General features: G+C 43.9%; 1 protein-coding gene across 1 annotated transcript in view; it reads right to left on the reverse strand.

Annotated features, from left to right (window-relative positions):
• Positions 1-18,157, reverse strand: part of LOC141191625 (uncharacterized) — a 65,934-nt gene that overhangs the window by 26,538 nt on the left and 21,239 nt on the right. The window contains exons 5-7 of the mRNA XM_073661558.1: positions 17,999-18,096; positions 16,842-16,932; positions 6,444-7,427 (exon numbers count right to left, since the gene is read on the reverse strand). Of these exons, the coding sequence (XP_073517659.1) occupies positions 6,444-7,427; positions 16,842-16,932; positions 17,999-18,096 (1,173 nt within the window). The remainder of the gene's footprint in view (positions 1-6,443; positions 7,428-16,841; positions 16,933-17,998; positions 18,097-18,157) is intronic.

The raw sequence follows: 18,157 nt of genomic DNA on the forward strand, positions 1-18,157 counted from the left end.
TGTGTCGCAAAACTCTTAGGTTCAATGGCATAAAAATTAAAGGTTTGAAAATTGTGAAACTTTCTCCAAATTTCCGATATTTTCACAAATAAAAGCAAAAAATATCGTCCTAAATTTACCACTAACATGAAGAACAATTTGTCATGAAAACTCAATCTCAGAATCAATGGGATCCGCTGAAGCTCCAGAGTTATTACCTCATAAAGGGATGCTGCTCAGGAAGTTGAAAAAACAGGCTCTGGGGAGAAAGGGTTAATAGGACTTACAGGAGGAACCGGTCCAGAAAGCAGAAGATCCATCAAGTACCTGCCACATACAGTGGAACTAGGAGATGAATAATGGCGTTGTGTGAGAATTTCTCTGGGCTTCTGTCCTTTATCCTGCAGTCGTCTGAATGGATCTAATGTGGACGGGACCCAGTTAAGCCGCATTCTGTCCATAGCTGTTACGTCACTGTTCACACCACACGAGACCCCAAAAGAGTCTCAGTGCTGAAGGGGTTAATGCCCTCCACGCCCAGTAATGGGGAATCTCCACATATCTCCACCTGCAGAGCCGCCAACACATATATGGCTGTTCTGTGCGCACAGGACCTGTGATGAGGTCAGATCTCAGGAAGTTCATTCAGGATGCTCAGGAAGGTTTACCTATGAACAAGCTTTATGTACTGCCCTCTTTACGTGTAGCTCTTCTTAATGAAGAACATGATTCCGTTTTAGCTCGGCATGCGGGTTCGTCTGCCACTTGGAGATCTCTTTCTAGGTCCTTTTGGTGGCAGAATGCTCTTAAGGATATTGGAGAGTATGTTTGGAAATGCAAAGTCTGTTCCAAGGCTAAAGCCTCTCATCAAGCTCAGTGGGTTATCTCTTCCCTAACGATGTTCCGTTGCAGCCCTTGACCCACTTGTCCATAGACTTTGTCAATGATTTGCTTAACTCTGGTGGTATTACTGTTGTGTGGGTGGTGGACCGTTTGAGTAAAAAGGTTCTTTTGGTCCCGCTTCAAAAGTTGCCAACTGCTAGGATCTTAGCAACTTTGTTCATTTCTCATATTGTTAAATTTCATGCTGTTCCCAAAAACATAATTTTTGATTGAGGGGTTCAATTTCTGTTTAGTTTTAGTTCCAGATTGGGTAACAAGCGTTTTTTTTTCTCTCAGTCTATCATACCGAGACTAATGGTCAATCAGAAAGATGAACCAGGAAATAGAGCAGTATTAGTGATGTTGTGTCTCCTCTAATCAGGAAGACTGGGTGGAATTTCTGCCCCTTATCGAGTGTGCTCTAAATAACCGTTCCTCAAAGGCTACCAGAACCTTGCCTTTTTTTAGCTGCTGTAGTTTTAATCTAGTGTTTGGGAATATTACAGGATTACAATCTTCCCTGCCAGAGGAGGAGAGATTTTGTCCCCAACTAATTAAGGTCTGGAGGGAGGACAAAAGGGATTTTTTGGTAGCTAGTGACCAGGCCAAAAGTGGTGCTAACTGCAGACGTAGGAATGCTTCTATCTTTAGGGTGGGGGATTTTGTGTGGTTGTCCTCAAAATATCTGCGCTTAAAGTTCACATCTAGAAAGTTTGCACCTAAATTTGTAGGTACTTATAAAATTATTACAAATTTAAATCCTGTGACAGTTAATTTGCAACTTCTTATTACCTGGAAAATCATAATTCTTTCCATTCTTCTCTTTTCAAAAAATTTGAGGGGACCTCAAGACATAAATGAGGTGGATTTGGAAGGGTGTCGGGAGTATGAGGTAGAGCGAGTTCTTAGTTCTAGGTGGGTCAGGCGCTGTCTGCACTATCTCGTTAAGTGGAAATTTTATGGTCCTTACGGTAGCTCCCAAGTTAATATGGGGGATCTTCCTGCAATCAGATAAACAGATTATTGGGTGGGGCTGGGGAAAACCCAGCAGTCATGGTACACATTGGTACCAATGACAAAGTTAGAGGAAGGTGGAAGGTCACAGGGAATTAGGAGAGAAGCTGAAGTACAGGACCTCTAAGGTAGTGTTTGCAGAAATACTGCCGATTCCACTAGCGTCACTAGAAAGTTAGCGGGAACTTAAGGAGATAAATAATTGGCAGGATAAAGGGTTTGGGTTCATGGAGAACTGGGCCTACTTCTGTTGACTACAGGCTCTACAATAGGGACAGGCTGCACCTCAACTGGGAGGTTGCAGATGTGCTGCAGTGAAAAATGGTCAGATGGATGGGGGAGCTTTTAAACTAGGATCTGGGGGGAGGGAGGTTTTTTGTGCAAATAAGGGGATAGAGTAGACAGAGAGAGACAGTAGGGGTCAATGAGGATTTAGGGGGCTGGGACATTCAAGGAAAGTAAGGAGGCAAATAGGAGTAATAAATAGTTAATAGTATTAATAGTATTAAACGTCTGCTGGCAAATGCAAGAGGTCTTGCAAACAAAATTAATGAATTAAGAGACTCTAATGTCAGCCACAGATTACGATGTGGTGGGCATTACGGAAACCTGGCTGGAAAGCCATGACTGAGTGACAAACAGAGGATTACACTACATTCAAAAGGTTAGGAAAGAAGAAAAGGTAGAGGGGTGGGTATTTTCATTAAATCCAACTTAAGACCTGTGCTAAATGACGACATTGGAGTGGAGCTTCGACAATGTAGAGTCAGTATGGGTAAATGTACATGGAAATGCCAATAATGTAACGCTGCTAATTGGAGTTTGCTACAAGCCTTCTAATATAGCTGAACATGTAGAGGATGAAATGCTGCAACAAAAACAAGTCATGGTCAAAGTGTTGGCTCCCTTGAAATTGTTCCAGAAAATGAAGTAATTCTCCCAGAAAATTATTGCAATTACACATATTTTGTTATACATTTTTATTTCCTTTATATGTATGGGAACAACACAAAAAAACAGATAAAAAAAGGCTAGGTGAACATAATTTCACACAAAACCACCAAAACTGGGCCGGTCAAAATTGTTGGCACCTTTTGTCAAAATTGTGGGGTGTGGGTAAACAACTTTGTTTCAAGCATGTGAAACTCGTTCAAACTCAATTGTGGCAAGTAACAGGTGTGGGCAACATGAAAATCACACCTGAAACCAGATAAAAAGGGAGAAGCTGATTCAATGTGTGCATGCTTGTGCCACACTAAGCACGAAGAACAGAAAGAGAAGAAGAGAACTGTTTGAGGACTTGAGAACCAAAATTGTTCTAATCTTGAAATTTTTTATATTTTTCAAGTCCATCTCCAGAGATGCGGATGTTTCTTTGTCCATGGTGCACAACATAATCAATACAATTACAACCCATGTCACTGTAGCTAATCTCCCTGGATGTGGACAGAAGAGAAAAATTGACGAAAGGTTGCAACGCAGGATAGTCCAGATGGTGAATAAGTAGCCCCACCAAAGTTCCAAAGAAATTCAAGTTGTCTTACATGCTCAGGGTGCATCAGTGCCAGCATGAACTAACCGCTAACATTTGAATTAAATGAAACGCTATGGCAGGAGAATAAGGAGGACCCCACTGCTGACACAGAGGCATAAAAAAGCTACACTGCAGTTTGCCAAGATGCACATGAGTAAGCTAAAACCCTTCTGAGGAAGCGTCTTGTGGACAGAGGAGACCAATATAGAGTTTTTCGGTAAAGCAAATCGTTCTACTGTTTAAACAGAATGAAGCATACAAAGAAAAGATCACAGTAACTACAGTGGAATATGGTGGAGGTTCAAAGATGTTTTGCAGTGGTTTTGCGGCCTCTGGCATTGGGTGCCTTCACTGTGTGCAAGGCATCATGAAATCTGAAGATTACCAAAGGATTTTATGTGGCAATGTAGTGCCTAGTCTCAGAAAGCTGGGTTTGCGTTCTAGGTCATGGGTAGCCAGCATGGCAATGACCCCAAACATACATCAAGAAGCACCGAGAAATGGATGGAAACAAAGTGCGGGAGAGTTGTGAAGTGACCGCCAATGAGCTTGGATCTAAATCCCATTGAACACCTGTAGAGAGATCTTAAAATTGCTGTTTGGAGAAAAATATGAGAGTCTTCAGTGGTTGATACCTTTGGCTAACTGAAAAGATGGTAACAAATTACAAGCTTTCAAGACTACTCAGGTCTCTTCTTTAGACATAGTATAACACAAAATCTGAAGTGACATATATTTATACACAACAGGGCACAGGAATAAAACAATAGATGAGACAAGTGGCATGAAGCAGAACTATTAGTATGGGAGAGGGATAAGCAGTTGTGTCCATGAATATTGGAACAGTTCATTGATAAGGAGTGTGAAAGTTTTATTGTCCTGTGATTGAGGTCTGGTCCATGATTGTGATGCCCCCAAATGGTCTGAGGAGCACATTCCTTAGTTAATGTAGAAAGACATAAATCCATGCGACACATTAACTCCTGCTCTGTGAGTGTGTCAAAGATTGTCATAAGTTTGTAATTCCACATTTTTCTGTGTCTCTGAGATTTGAAGTTACCTTTTAATACAAGTAATTTCATGTCCATGATGCTGTGATCAGGGATAAAAAATGTTTGGCCACAGGTAGATCTATTCTTTTTTCTTTTATTGTGTGGCGATGAGAATTCATCCTTGTTCTAAGTTTTTGCCCTGTCTCCCCTATGTACAGACCACCAGCTGGACACTTGGTACATATAATTAAGTACACTACATTAGAAGTGATGAAGCTGAAAGTACATGGGATCTTGTGGTTGTCTCCTGATTTGAGTTGGGAATCTTTATCTTGTCAGTGGTCATTATAAATAGACAGGTTTTACATTTTTTCTGGCTGCAGGGAAAAGTTCCTGTAGCTGTTGGAGAGGACAGGGAGTTTCTGATAATGATGCTTCTTAGATTTGGGGGCTGCCTAAATCACAGAAGTGCTGGGTCTGGAAATATAGATTGTAATCAGCATCTTTTTGTAATAATGGTTGTAATTTCCATGCAGATCCCATTGGCATCTCCAGATTTGGATTGTAGGTGACTACTAGAGACACCAGATTGCTTTCTTGTTTAGTTTTGAAATGTAGGAGATGATTCCTAGATATTCTGGTGGCTCTTGCAATCTGGTTTACAATTGTTCTTGTATGGTAGCTCTCGTTCAAAAAGGCCTTTCTGAGGCCACCAAGGTGTTAATTTCAGTACAGGAGTAGTTGAGTGTTAAGTTGATGGTGAGATGAAATTGATTAAAGTGTTCATGGAACGTCTTAAGCTGTTGCTGAGATTCCGTCCAGATGATTAAAATATCGTCAATGTAACGGTAGTAGGCAAGAGGCCTGATGGGACATGAGGACAAGAAGTCACTATAAAGCTTGGCCACAAAAAGATTTGCGTACTGTGGAGCCATTTTACTTCCCATTGCTGTACCAGTCTCCTGTAGATAAATGTTATCAAATTCAAATAATTGTGGGTGAGGATGAATTTTGTAAGTTTCACCACAAAGGTGAAACAATCCTCCTTGTCTGTTTTCTTTCTACCACTGTTAGGTTTCTGGGAAGTTATACTTATTCCTTTTATTTTTGGTTCTCATTAGCTTGCCTTCTTTGCCCTATATGAATGTGTCTTAGTTTCTCACTCAGGGTTTTCATATCTTCACACTTTTCTTTCCTCTTGTTGACAGTGTGTTGCGGCCTCCCCTCTGATTCCTCAGGAGGTAAGAGAAACTCTTCAACTGCCTATTAGGGAGTTAGGTCTGAGGTGTTATTTTTAGTTAGCTAGGGCCTGTCTGCACAGAGACCAATTGGGTGTAGTTGCTGCATTCTTCCCTGTGTGGGTTCTCTGGTGGCTATCAAGATGCGCTTTCTGGTTAAAAGATTTCCCAAATTTTGAACATGAAAAAGGCTTCTCTGCCCAACTCTCCTGAATCTCTTTTGCTCTTTATGATCCAAACTAGTCTCACAAAATACAAAAGTTCTTTAATAAGCTACCTTATACAGGCTGCTAAGAATATCATTCCTCGTCACTGGAAAAGTACTTCTCCACCTACTCTGGAGGAGTGGTTCTGTGACATAGCTCTTCTAAATAGGATGGAACATTTGATTGCCCGATCCCCCACTGGTTGTGATAGATACTGTGAGTCTTGGAGAGACTGGATTGAATTCCAGGAATCCGATGCCTACCGTCTTACATCACACTAATGTGACCCACCCTTTTCTCTGGTGCATTTCTTCTCTGTCCGGATTGTGCTCTGCATTGGTTCGGGCCTGGCTGCACTATGTATGGTTTCCATTGGATTTTACTAACTTCATAATTGTAATACTGATGGCCTAAAATGTTCTCTTTCTTCCTTTTTCTTCCTATAACTTGATGTTTTATTGGACGTTATACTTATATTCTAGGATATATTGATGCTGATATATATATATATATATTTTTTTTTGTATTTTTGTAATTGAAAATTATTTAACCTTTCAATAAAAATTTAATTTTGAAAAAGGCTTCTCCCCTGTGTGACTTCTCTGATGTTTATTAAGAGTTGCTTTCCGCGTAAAATATTTCCCACATTCTGAACATGAAAAAGGCTTCTCCCCTGTGTGAGTTCTGTAGTGTTCAACAAGATTGCATTTCTGTTTAAAATGTTTACCGCATTCTGAACATGAAAAAGGCTTCTCCCCTGTGTGAGTTCTCTGGTGTATAACAAGACTGTATTTCTGTTTAAAATGTTTACCACATTCTGAACATGAAAAAGGCTTCTCCCCTGTGTGAGTTCTCTGGTGTATAACAAGACTGTATTTCTGTTTAAAATGTTTACCACATTCTGAACATGAAAAAGGCTTCTCCCTTGTGTGACTTCTCTGATGTTTATTAAGAGCTGCTTTTCGTGTAAAATATTTCCCACATTCTGAACATGAAAAAGGCTTCTCCTCTGTATGAGTTATCTGGTGTATAACAAGACCGTATTTCTGTTTAAAATGTTTACCACATTCTGAACATGAAAAAGGCTTCTCCCTTGTGTGACTTCTCTGATGTTTATTAAGAGCTGCTTTTCGTGTAAAACATTTCCCACATTCTGAACATGAAAAAGGCTTCTCCCCTGTGTGAGTTCCCTGGTGTTTAACAAGATCTGATTTCTTGTTAAAATATTTCCCACACTTGGAACAAGAAAATCTATTCTCGGCTGTGTGAATTTTTTGATGTTTAGGAAAAGATTTTTCGAGAGGAAAACTATTTCCATATTCTAAAAATGTCTTATTTGCTTTAGGAGCAGTTTGTTTTTTAATGCTTAATTTGTGACTATGATTTTTCTTAGTAGTTGGTAATGAATCAGAAGACAGGACCTGTTTCAAAGGATCAGATGACAAATCTTTGCTGTGAAGGGATGATGGTATATCTGGAGTAATGGCATTCACTTCAATTGTATCCTGTGGGATCTCAAGATCTTCTGATTTAAAAATTGAAGATGTCAGCTGTCCCTCTGATCTCCAGGTACAGTTATCTGCTAAGATAAAAATCTATTATTTTTCAATAAAATATCCTTGGATTTTATTTTTTTACATTTCTACTTAAACTGTCTATAATAATGGCAAGTTATGTACCGTATTTTTCGGACTATAAGACGCAACGGACCATAAGACGCACCTAGGTTTTAGAGGAGGAAAATAAAAAAATAAATATTTAAGCATAAAATGTGGTCATGATGCACTTTTAAGGGGGAGGGGGGTCTTCTGCTGACACTGGTACAGGGGTAATGTCCCCCAATTCTGACAATATCCCCCATCCTGGTATATATGCCGCCCCCTTCCTTTTATACGTGGTCCCCATCCCCATCCTGGTATGCCTGGCATCCCTCCATCCTGGTATGCATGGCACCCCTCATCCTTATCCTGATATGCATGGCACCCCTCATCCCTATCCTGATATGCATGGCACCCCTCATCCCTGTCCTGGTATGCATGGTACCCCTCATCCCTGTCCTGGTATGCATGGCACCCATCATCCCTGTCCTAGTATGCATGGCACCCCTCATCCCTGTCCTGGTATGTATGGCACCCCTCATCCCTATCCTGGTATGCATGGCACCCATCATCCCTATCCTGGTATGCATGGCACCCATCATCCCTATCCTGGTATGCATGGCACCCTTCATCCCTGTCCAGGTATGCATGGCACCCCTCATCCCTGTCCTGGTATGCATGGCACCCCTCATCCCTGTCCTGGCATGCATGGCACCCCTCATCCCTGTCCTGGCATGCATGGCACCCCTAATCCCTATCCTGGTATGCATGGCACCCCTCATCCCTGTCCTGGTATGCATGGCACCCCTCATCCCTGTCCTGATATGCATGGCACCCCTAATCCCTATCCTGGTATGCATGGCACCCATCATCCCTATCCTGGTATGCATGGCACCCCTCATCCCTGTCCTGGTATGCATGGCACCCCTCATCCCTGTCCTGGTATGCATGGCACCCCTAATCCCTGTCCTGGTATGCTTGACACCACTAATCCCTATCCTGGTATGCATGGCACCCTTAATCCCTGCCCAAATATGCATGGCACCCCTAATCCCCATCATGCTGCACATTAAAAAAAAATAAACACTCCTACTCACCTCTCTTCTCTCTCCTCCAGCGCAGCGTCCTGTCTGCCTGCACTGATCTCTCCATGTGAGCCGTGCATGACGTCACTGCAATGCGCGGCTCACAAGGAGAGATTAGCTGCTGGAAGTCACTGCTTCCGACGCCGGGACTGTGTGCACGGGGAGCAGTGACTTCACTCTCCTTCATAGCCGGCACATAGTGGAGCCGCGCTGCGGCTGCTGGCTATCTCCTGTGCCCGCTCATTAAAGGGAATGAATATTCACCCCTTCCCCATGCCCGTGGGCGTGGAGAGAGGTTGAATATTCATGCCCTTTAACAGCAGGCATAGGAGAAAAAAAAGGAGGAAAAAAGTGCGTCTTATAGTCCGAAAAATACATTGAATTAATTATTCACCAAGACACTGACATTTCAAAATCTAATAGAAAACCTCATAGGATGAACCAGTAGAGCGTGGTTTTCAACTGTTTGTTCATTCTGCCTTTCAAATATGGAATAAAAAGCCACCAAGTTATGTAGGCAACAATAATACCAATAAAAACTTCTACTCATCTCACAAACAACAAGCCCCACTCACGTCCATCGTCTGTAAATGAAAAAAATCATAGTTACCGGTAACAGGATTTTACAGAGCCCATGATAGCACCACCTGAGAGATGGTATCCGCCCACCCAGGACAGGAAACCTGCTGAATACAAAAGGCGGTACCTCTCCTTCACATCAGTTTTGTTTTAGAGCATGAGAGGACCTCCAGACAGTATGTTAGTACACAACTACCACCAATAAAACATTTCTCACTGTACACCCATATATAGAGAACACCATAAGTGATCAAAAAAGGGGGGGCATATAAGGGTGCTGTCATGGGCTCTGTAAAATCCCGTTACCGGTAGGTAACTATGATTTTTTTCCCCTTCTCCTATGACAGCACCACCTGAGAGATTTATATAGAACAGACACCTTAGGGATGGATCACCGCTTGCAACACCTTTCTCCCAAAGGATAGATCAGCAGATGAAGAAAGATCAAGACAGTAATGGTTATAAAAGGTAGAAGGAGATTACCATGTTGCTGCCTTACATATGTTATCAATGGACACTTCCGCCTTCTCAGCCCAGGAGGCTGCACCAGCTCTGTGGAATGGCCCTTCAGGTTCTCTGAAACTGGCACATTACTAGGGGAATATGCTAAGCTAACGGCGTCCCTGATCCATCTAGCTATAGTTCCCCTTGTAACTTTAAGTCCCTTACTAGCTCCCTGGAAGGAGACAAATAAGGCATCACTTCTCCTCCAAGGCCTTGTTACCTCCAAATACTGAACCAAAACCAGTCTAACATCTAGAGTATGAAGCCTCTGTTCCCCTAAATCTGTTGGGCTAGGATACAATGAGGGGAGAATGATCTCCTGTGTTTTGTGGAATTTGGAGGCCACCTTCGGAAAATAGGCCGGGTCTGGTATTAATGTAACTCCATCTACAGTGACCAGTGTAAAAGGATGATTTACTGACAGAGCTTGTAAGTCAATAACTCTACGGGCTGATGTTATAGCTATCGGTATCACTGTGTTCAGAGTGAGAGTTCTTTCTGTCACGCTTCCTAAGTGCTCAAAAAGGAGACTTAGTCAGGGCTTCCAGGACCAGGTTTAGATCCCAGGGAGGCATTCTCGGGGTAGCAATAGGTCTGGATCTATTGCACGCCTTTTTAAACCTGATAACCCATCTATCTGCTGCCAAATTATAGTTATATAAAGCTCCAAGCGCTGATACTTGCACCTAAAGGGTACTGGTAGCCAACCCCATATCTAAGACCCTTTGAAGAAATTCCAGAATAGCTTTATAGGAATTTTAACCTTAGCTGACTGCGCCGAAATAGATAGGAATTTTGACCATGTCCTACAATAGATCTTAGTCGTCACACTGCTTTTGAGCAGAGTAGTTACTAGACCTAGGGAAAACCCTTCCTGGATTAGTAACGACCTTTCAAACTCCAGGCCATCAAATGCCCAACCTCTGAAGAAGGAAGCCTGGGCCTTGCTTGAGGAGATCTGGAGTATCTGGAAGGACCCATGGATCTGACTGGGACATCCTCTTTATCCAGGTGAACCAGGGTCTCTTGGGCCAGAATGGGGCGATTAGTATGACCCTTGCCTGCTCCTCTCGGATCTTCCTCAAAATCGTTGGCATTAACATTAGTGGGGGGAAAGCATAGGCTAGGCCAAAGCTCCAGGGTATTTGTAATGCATCTAATGCATAGGGTCTTTCTTTTGGATTTAAGGAGCAGAAGATCCTTGTTTTTCTGTTTCGTTTGTTTGCGAAAAGATCTATTTCTGATTGACCCCAGCGATCCACAATTTGCTGGAATACTGTTGGATTCAGCTCCCATTCGCCCTGATTCAGTATATTCGGACTCAGAAAATCTGATCTTTAGTTTTCTTTGCCTCTTATTTGCAGAGCCGAGAGCATAAATTGATGTTGTTCTGCAAACTGTAGAATCTGCTCTTTCACGAACAGGAGAGGTCAGGATCTCGTGCCCCCTGATGATTGACATAGGCGACTGTTGTCCTGTTGTCTGACATAATTCGGATGTGTTGTCCCTGTAGTTGGGAACTGAACTTCATCACTGCATTCTTTACCGCCGACAGCTCCTTCATGTTTTGAGAAGGCTTTCTCGCTGTCCGACCAGATTCCTTGTATTACACGATCTCCCAGATGTGCTCCCAGCCATCTGAGCTTGAGTCCGCTGTAATTATGTCCCTGACCTGATACAACCAGGGAACTTTCTGTGACAGGTTCTCCCAATCCAGCCACCATGCGATTGAGCTGATGGCTGTATTGGAAAGTGTCATCTTCCTGTCCAAGTGTCCCCTGAGTTGTTTCTCCGCTGCTAGGATATCTTGCTGCAGATATCGGGAGTGTATCTGAGCCCACTGGACTGCTGGGATACATGATGTCATTGAACCTAAAAGAGACATTGCTTTCCTTAGGGTCATGGATGGATTCCTGACTACTCCTGAGGCTAGGGACGTAATTTTGTTTTTCTTGTCTTCCGGTAGCAGACAAGTCTATCCCTCTGAGTCCAAGATAAGCCCTAAAAAAGACGGAACCTTCCGAGGCTCCAGGCTTGACTTCTCTAGATTCAGTATCCATCCAAGATTGATCAGGCTGGCTCTGACTCTTGTCAATGCGAGTTTTCAATGCTCTCTCTTGATCTGCATACTACCAGGAAGTCGTCCAGGTAAGGGACAACTAGAGTATCTTGTTCTCTCAAATGCACCATGACCTCCAGAATGATCTTCGTAAAGATTCTCGGAGCCATGGAGAGGCCGAAGGGCAGAGCTGTGAACTGAAATTGCCTCACACGATTGATGATATACACAGCTACTCTCAGATACTGCTGGTATCCTGTATGGATTGGGACGTGGTAATAGGCGTCCTTCAGGTCAAGGACACTCATATAACAACCCGGGAACAACACCTTTATGGCTGATATTATAGATTCCATCTTGAAGGGTCTGTAGATTAGAAAGTTGTTTAGGCCCTTCAAGTTGATTATGGTTCTAAAGGAGCCATCCGGCTTCTTTATCAGAAACAGGGGCGAATAGAATCCTTTCCCCTGCTCGCTTATTAGTCTCTCTCAGAACCTTCTTTTCCACTAGGTTTAATACCTCTTGCTCCAGGGATGTTTGCTCTCTGGGCCTCCTGGGAGACGAAATCCTGAAGGTCTGCAGGGGAATGGATCTGAATTCCAGTCTCAGTCCTGTCTTTATAATCCCTAATATCCAGGCACTGGATGTAATTTTTTCCCAGGTAGGCAGGAAGTGGGACAATCTTCCTCCTACCTGGGGAGGCCCATCACTTAGGGGTTTTTCTGTTCTCAAAGGAAGGACCTCCGAACATGAAGCCTCCACTCCTTGTCCTTCCATCTGCCCTGGTCTCTGGAAAATTTACCTATGCTATACTTCCTTTTACAAAAGGAAGTCTTGTACTGAGGCATCAACACACTGGAAAACCTGTGTTTCTTATCTGTGGCTTTATCCAGTATGTCATCCAGAGCTTTGCCAAAAAGAAACTCCCCTTCACACGGGATTGAACACAATTTCATCTTAGACTGTACATCACCTGACCAGCTCTTGAGCCACAGAGCTCTGCGAGCTGCAATGGATAAATTCGCTGATCTGGCGGCCAGCCTTACTGAATCTGCCGACGCGTCCGCGAGGAAGGCAGCCGCCCCCTGCATTAGCGGAAGACTGGCCAAGATTTTTTCCCTTGGAATGTCCCCTTTAATCTGGTCTTCTAGATGCTGAAACCAGACCATCATTGACCTGGCTGTGCAAGTGGCTGCGACTTCCGGTTTCAATGCTCCCGCTGGTCACTCCCAGGTTTGTTTTAATAAGGTTTCCGCTTTTTTATCAAGAGGATCCTTGAAAGCTTCTAAATCCTCAAACGGCAGGGTGGATTTTTTTTAGAGAATTTTGATACGGTCACGTCAATTTTTGGGGTTTTATCTCACCTGGTTGATTCTTCTTCCTCAAACGGGTATCTTCTCTTTGAAGGTGATGGTAACTGCCCTCTCCTATCAGGTCTTTTCTATTCCCTGTCGATAAACGATCCTCTCATTGACGGGGAATGTGCGCCTCTTCTTCTGATCCAGACCCCCGATCATGATGTCCTGAACAGTACTAGGGGTCTTGGTATCGGCTATGCCCATAGTTGTTCTGATGGCTTTAATCAGCTTATCCGTGTTTTGCACTGGAAAACACGGCCTACCTCCTGTATCGCTATCTGAGGAAGATGATGATGATGAGGATGACGAGTAGGTAGGAGAGGAAACAGACTTCCCCTTGCCCTGGAATACTACAGATTCTTCTGAGTCTGATGTATGACGTCTCAGCTTCCTACTCTTTTTACGTATAGCCAACATCTTTAGGGAGTCCCTAACCTCCGTCTGGATTAAAGATTTTAAATCCATAGCAAAATTATGTGTTTCCTCTGATATGGTTTCTTGGATACAACTCGGGCTAAGCTTTTTAGTATAAGTGCTGGGAAAATTAACCCCGCACAGCACACACTCCATGTTATTCCTCTTGGCACTACACTTTTTGGGTTTTTCCTAGTAGAAAAAATACATAGAAAAAAGGGACAAATCTACTATGGTGAACTTTCACATAGATCACTCACTACTCTGCCGTTCAGGGTACCGGAGATTGAGGCTGGATCAATTCATATGATTGCTCCCGGCTGGAGGTGGTGGACTCGTGACCTGCCCTGCTCCTCTGGCTGGTCTTGCTGCCACTTGTCCGACTGACACTGCTGCGGCCTTGATGGAGCTGCTGTTGCTGCTGAGGCTGCTTTGGTGGCTTCTGCTGCTGCTGCTCTGGTGACTGCGGGGCGCTTCACTTCCTGACACACGCCCTGCGTGTGCGCAGCCCCATGGACCAGCATTCTGGCGCGCAACGTCAGCAGGGTGTGCCGGAAACTAACATGCGCCCTGCGTGTGTGTAGTCCTGGTCCCGGCACGCTACGTCAGCAGGGCGCGCCGGAACCTCTTGACACGTGCCCTGCATGTGCACAGCCCCGGAAGTCCAACTTGCCAGCGCGCTTAGCCACAGGGTGCATAATACCACTGCACTCCCGCGTGTACCCTTGGTGGGCGGATACCCTCTCTCAGGTGGTGAAAAAGGGAAAAAAACAGAGGTTTCCATAAAGGCTCTTGAAAAGCAACATGGCTTCCATAACCCAATCCAGCTATATCCGATCTCCCAAAGTCAAATCTCCCCCTTGCTTCTGAGCCTTGCAGTGCGCCCAAACCACATTTAGCATCTATGTATTTGACATTACTATAGTGAGAAGAACCCACTTAATTTACGGTGTGTGTCTCCTGGAGCACAATCTGGGCACTATGTGTTGGGCAATAAAATGGCATAATTGCAATTTTCACTCTCCAACATCTACTGCGTTCTAATATCCGGAAAGTGCCAGTACAATCAAAATAGTCACTACCCCTTTAGATTAATTCCCTGAGGGTTAAAAATTACACAATGGAGCAATGGAGTCAATTTATGTGGATTTCACCGTGCTGCCCTGCTTAGGGCAGCACGATAGCTTAGTGGTTCGTACTGCAGCCTGCGGTCCTGGGCTCAAATGCCACCAAGGACAACATCTGCAAGGAGTTTGTATGTTCTCCCCGTGTTTCTCTGGTTTCCTCCCACACTTCAAAGACATACTAGTGATAGGGAATTTAGAGCCCCAATGGGGACAGCGATGATAATGTATGTAAACCGCTGAGGAATATGTTGGCGCTATACATATATATATATATATATATATATAAACAAATAAAGATTATTACTGCTCTGGTTTTCTGTTATTATGTCATATTAGGGCTTCTGCAAATGGTGGGTCGCATCTCCTCTGGAATCTGCTCCTGCGATGTCTGCTTCTGTCACCAGGAGCCGCCTTATTCATTCTGCAGGCGGCGCTGGTGATGGAGGAGACGTCAGAACCAGAAGCTCTGTGTGGCAAAGGCTCTGTCCAGCCACTAAGATTAGGGTTGCTGGGACCAGTAGTACCATCCAGTCTGGCAGTATGGGTGTGTGTGCTGTCCAGCTGGAGTAATCTGCTCCCTACTTCAGCCATTTGGAAAGCACCGCACCCTACTAAAGCTGGAAACATATTGCTGGAAGCTGCCAGATACAGCCTTGTTCTCCTCTGGGTCAGTCCTCTGTGATCAGCTCCCGGCTTGTGTATTTGTTTCCTGTTGTGACCTCGGCCCGTTTACGGACTACTCTTGTGTCTTCTGATTTTGTATTTTCTCTGCTTTCCTGGTCCTGTCCCAACTACCTGACTATTCTTCTTCCCATCTCACTCCACAGAACAGCAGGTAACACCAAGGCCCAAGCCTAGGGGTCTCTGTGCAAGAACAGATCCATGTAGAGGGGTTAAAGGATGATAAGCAAAACTGTGAGTATAGACAATAACACATCATCAGTAAAAAATGAGTAACTAATGGTGAAACCTTTCTGGAGTAATTATATGATGTGGCTTGGTGGCTCTTGGCAATCTAAATTATTGTAAGGTCTAATAAATATTTTCTATCACATGAGATTCAAGAAAAAATATACTTTTATTAAAGAGAACTATTTATAATAGTGCAGAGCTGAAAATGTCTTAATTTTAGATCTCGGGCATCTGGCAGAGGCAATGGAGACCTTTTTTTTAAAGGCTACCAGGGAGTTACAGAGTCACATAAGTGAGGCCGGCCGATCCAAACACAATCAAACTATCATACAGAATGAACTTGGAAAAAATAACTTATTTTTTTATTCTGTTACAGCCTCAACATCAATGTATGTATGAGAGGAGAACTACAAACTAAATCGGAGTCGCACTCATTTGTGGTGGACCATTGGAGCTACTATGAGTCCTGACCAGGAGAGTAGAGAAAGTATTAGCGCCCCCATTTCAGGAGAGATTGTGCAGTAATCTGAATTCCTTAGGATTGAAAACATAATGGAATTTATGACACGGAGTGATTCCATGAAACCAGGGCTGGAGCCAACACATCTCCTGCAGGCGTGAATAAATGTATATTACAGCCATCAGCCACGCACAGCTTAGAGATATATCATGGCACAGGTGTAATGTTTTTATGTAGTTTATCACAGTCCTGTTTGAAGTTAGTTGGTTTTAAAAGAAATTGAAAAGTCAGGATAAAGGGAAACTCTGCTGTTATTGTACAGAAATTCACACTTGGCCCTCACTGCACATTTAATGCTGTCGATCATAAATGTGAAGTTTGGCCACAAAGACTGGACCTGGTCTTGTAGGGACCATATGAGCACATTCAGCAGCAGAGAAGGGAGAGAAGGTAGATTCATCCAATAAGATATCAGGGATCTAGGAAGCCAACAGCATCATTACCCTCCACTTTCTCTTACAGGCCCATCATAATATTTTTCTTAAAGTGATTTTCTAACTTGTCAGCACATTCTTCATACGCTGTCATTTGGCTTTGTAGTTAATAATAATAATAATCTTTTTATTTATTTTTTGTAGTTTACAGATCTGGGCAGGAAATGGTCAGCGTCTCCTAATCCCAGGATATAGGTGGATTGTCGAGGTTGTAAGTTCTATAGAAAAGGGCTTTCAATGTCCAAAATCATTTGAACAGTTTTGGATGGAGGTGAATGTTGTGGACTAGAGGTAAAATGGTGATCACACGATTGTAATACAGCCGGACTACACCACTGATAAAGCAGCCACAGCCGATGACTGAGAAGAATCTGTGACTTCTCTGCATTTAGTGGTCACTACTCACCTGGGTAGTCATATGAAGGAATCTCCTCTTTACACCGCTCATCACCCCTCACATATGTCTCTGTAGTATTAATATGGGTCAGATCTTCACCCTGAAACAAATATTGTAAAAGTCACAGACAGATGGAGAAGTCACATCTATGATCAGCTCTAATCCTGCCATCTCCACCGTTCTCATTACAATAGTCTATAATATAACCGGGGATGCGTGTCTCTGTCTGAAGCCTCGATAGACTGCGCATGCGCGACGCGCAGTCTGGCTCCAGACAGAATCAGGCATCCAGCCGTTACAGGTAAGAGGGGTATGTATGGCTCCGGAGATCGCGGTATGCGTAGGCACTGAACGCATACCGCAATCTCCGGCGCCATACTTACATACTTACCTGATCGGGAGGAGCGTTGCCGCGGCGCCTCTCTTTGTCGGAGATGGGGCAGGAGTGAGGCGTCAGATCGGCGCATGTGCATAGCGCTATCAGGCGCCATTTTACTGAAGACACATTTACAGTGTGTGCTCAGTAAAATGGCGCCGGTCAGCGCAGTGCTCCGACGACACACTCCTCCCCCGGCCTCCGGCAGAACAGGGCGCAGAAGCGCTGGAGCACAGAGAAGAAAGGTGAGTATAACTGTTTATTTTTTTGTAAGTGTGTATAGTGTGAAAGGAATGAGGGGGCCACACATACCAGGATTGGGGGGTGAGGGGACCATGCATACCAGGATTGTGGGATGAGGGATCATGCATACCAGGATGAGGGGTACCACACATACCAGGATTGCGGGGTGAGGGGACCATGCATATCAGGATTGGGGGGTGAGGGGTACCACGCATACCAGGATTGGGGGTTGAGGGGTGCCATGCATACCAGGGTTTGGGGGTGAGGGGTGCCATGCATACCAGGGTTTGGGGGTGAGTGTTGCCATGCATACCAGGATAGGATGGTGGGGACAGGATGGGGGCAGCACAAATACCAGGAGGGGGGCAGCACATACCAGCATGGGAGACCATATACCAATAAAAATGCTCGCCACCTGGGCGTAGAATGGGTTCAATAGCTAGTATAAAACATATAATACTGGTGGATAAAACAAGACTGAGCACAAGACCTTCACAGCTGTCTACACATCATAGGGGAGATCTCATGACACCTTCTCTCCATCTACCTGATGATTCTGAGGAACATTGGGATCTTCTTGTTTACAGTCCTGTGGAAGAAGATGATGGGGACATCTCTCTGGTGTTGTCCTCTTACTGGATAGATCTGGAGGAAACACATACAGGGATTTAATTCATTCTTTACATACAGATAATTATAGGCCGTG

Source organism: Phyllobates terribilis, unplaced genomic scaffold, assembly GCF_046119375.1.
Source record: "Phyllobates terribilis strain yellow unplaced genomic scaffold, ASM4611937v1 Scaffold_49__1_contigs__length_9717188, whole genome shotgun sequence".
Lineage (NCBI taxonomy): Eukaryota > Metazoa > Chordata > Amphibia > Anura > Dendrobatidae > Phyllobates > Phyllobates terribilis.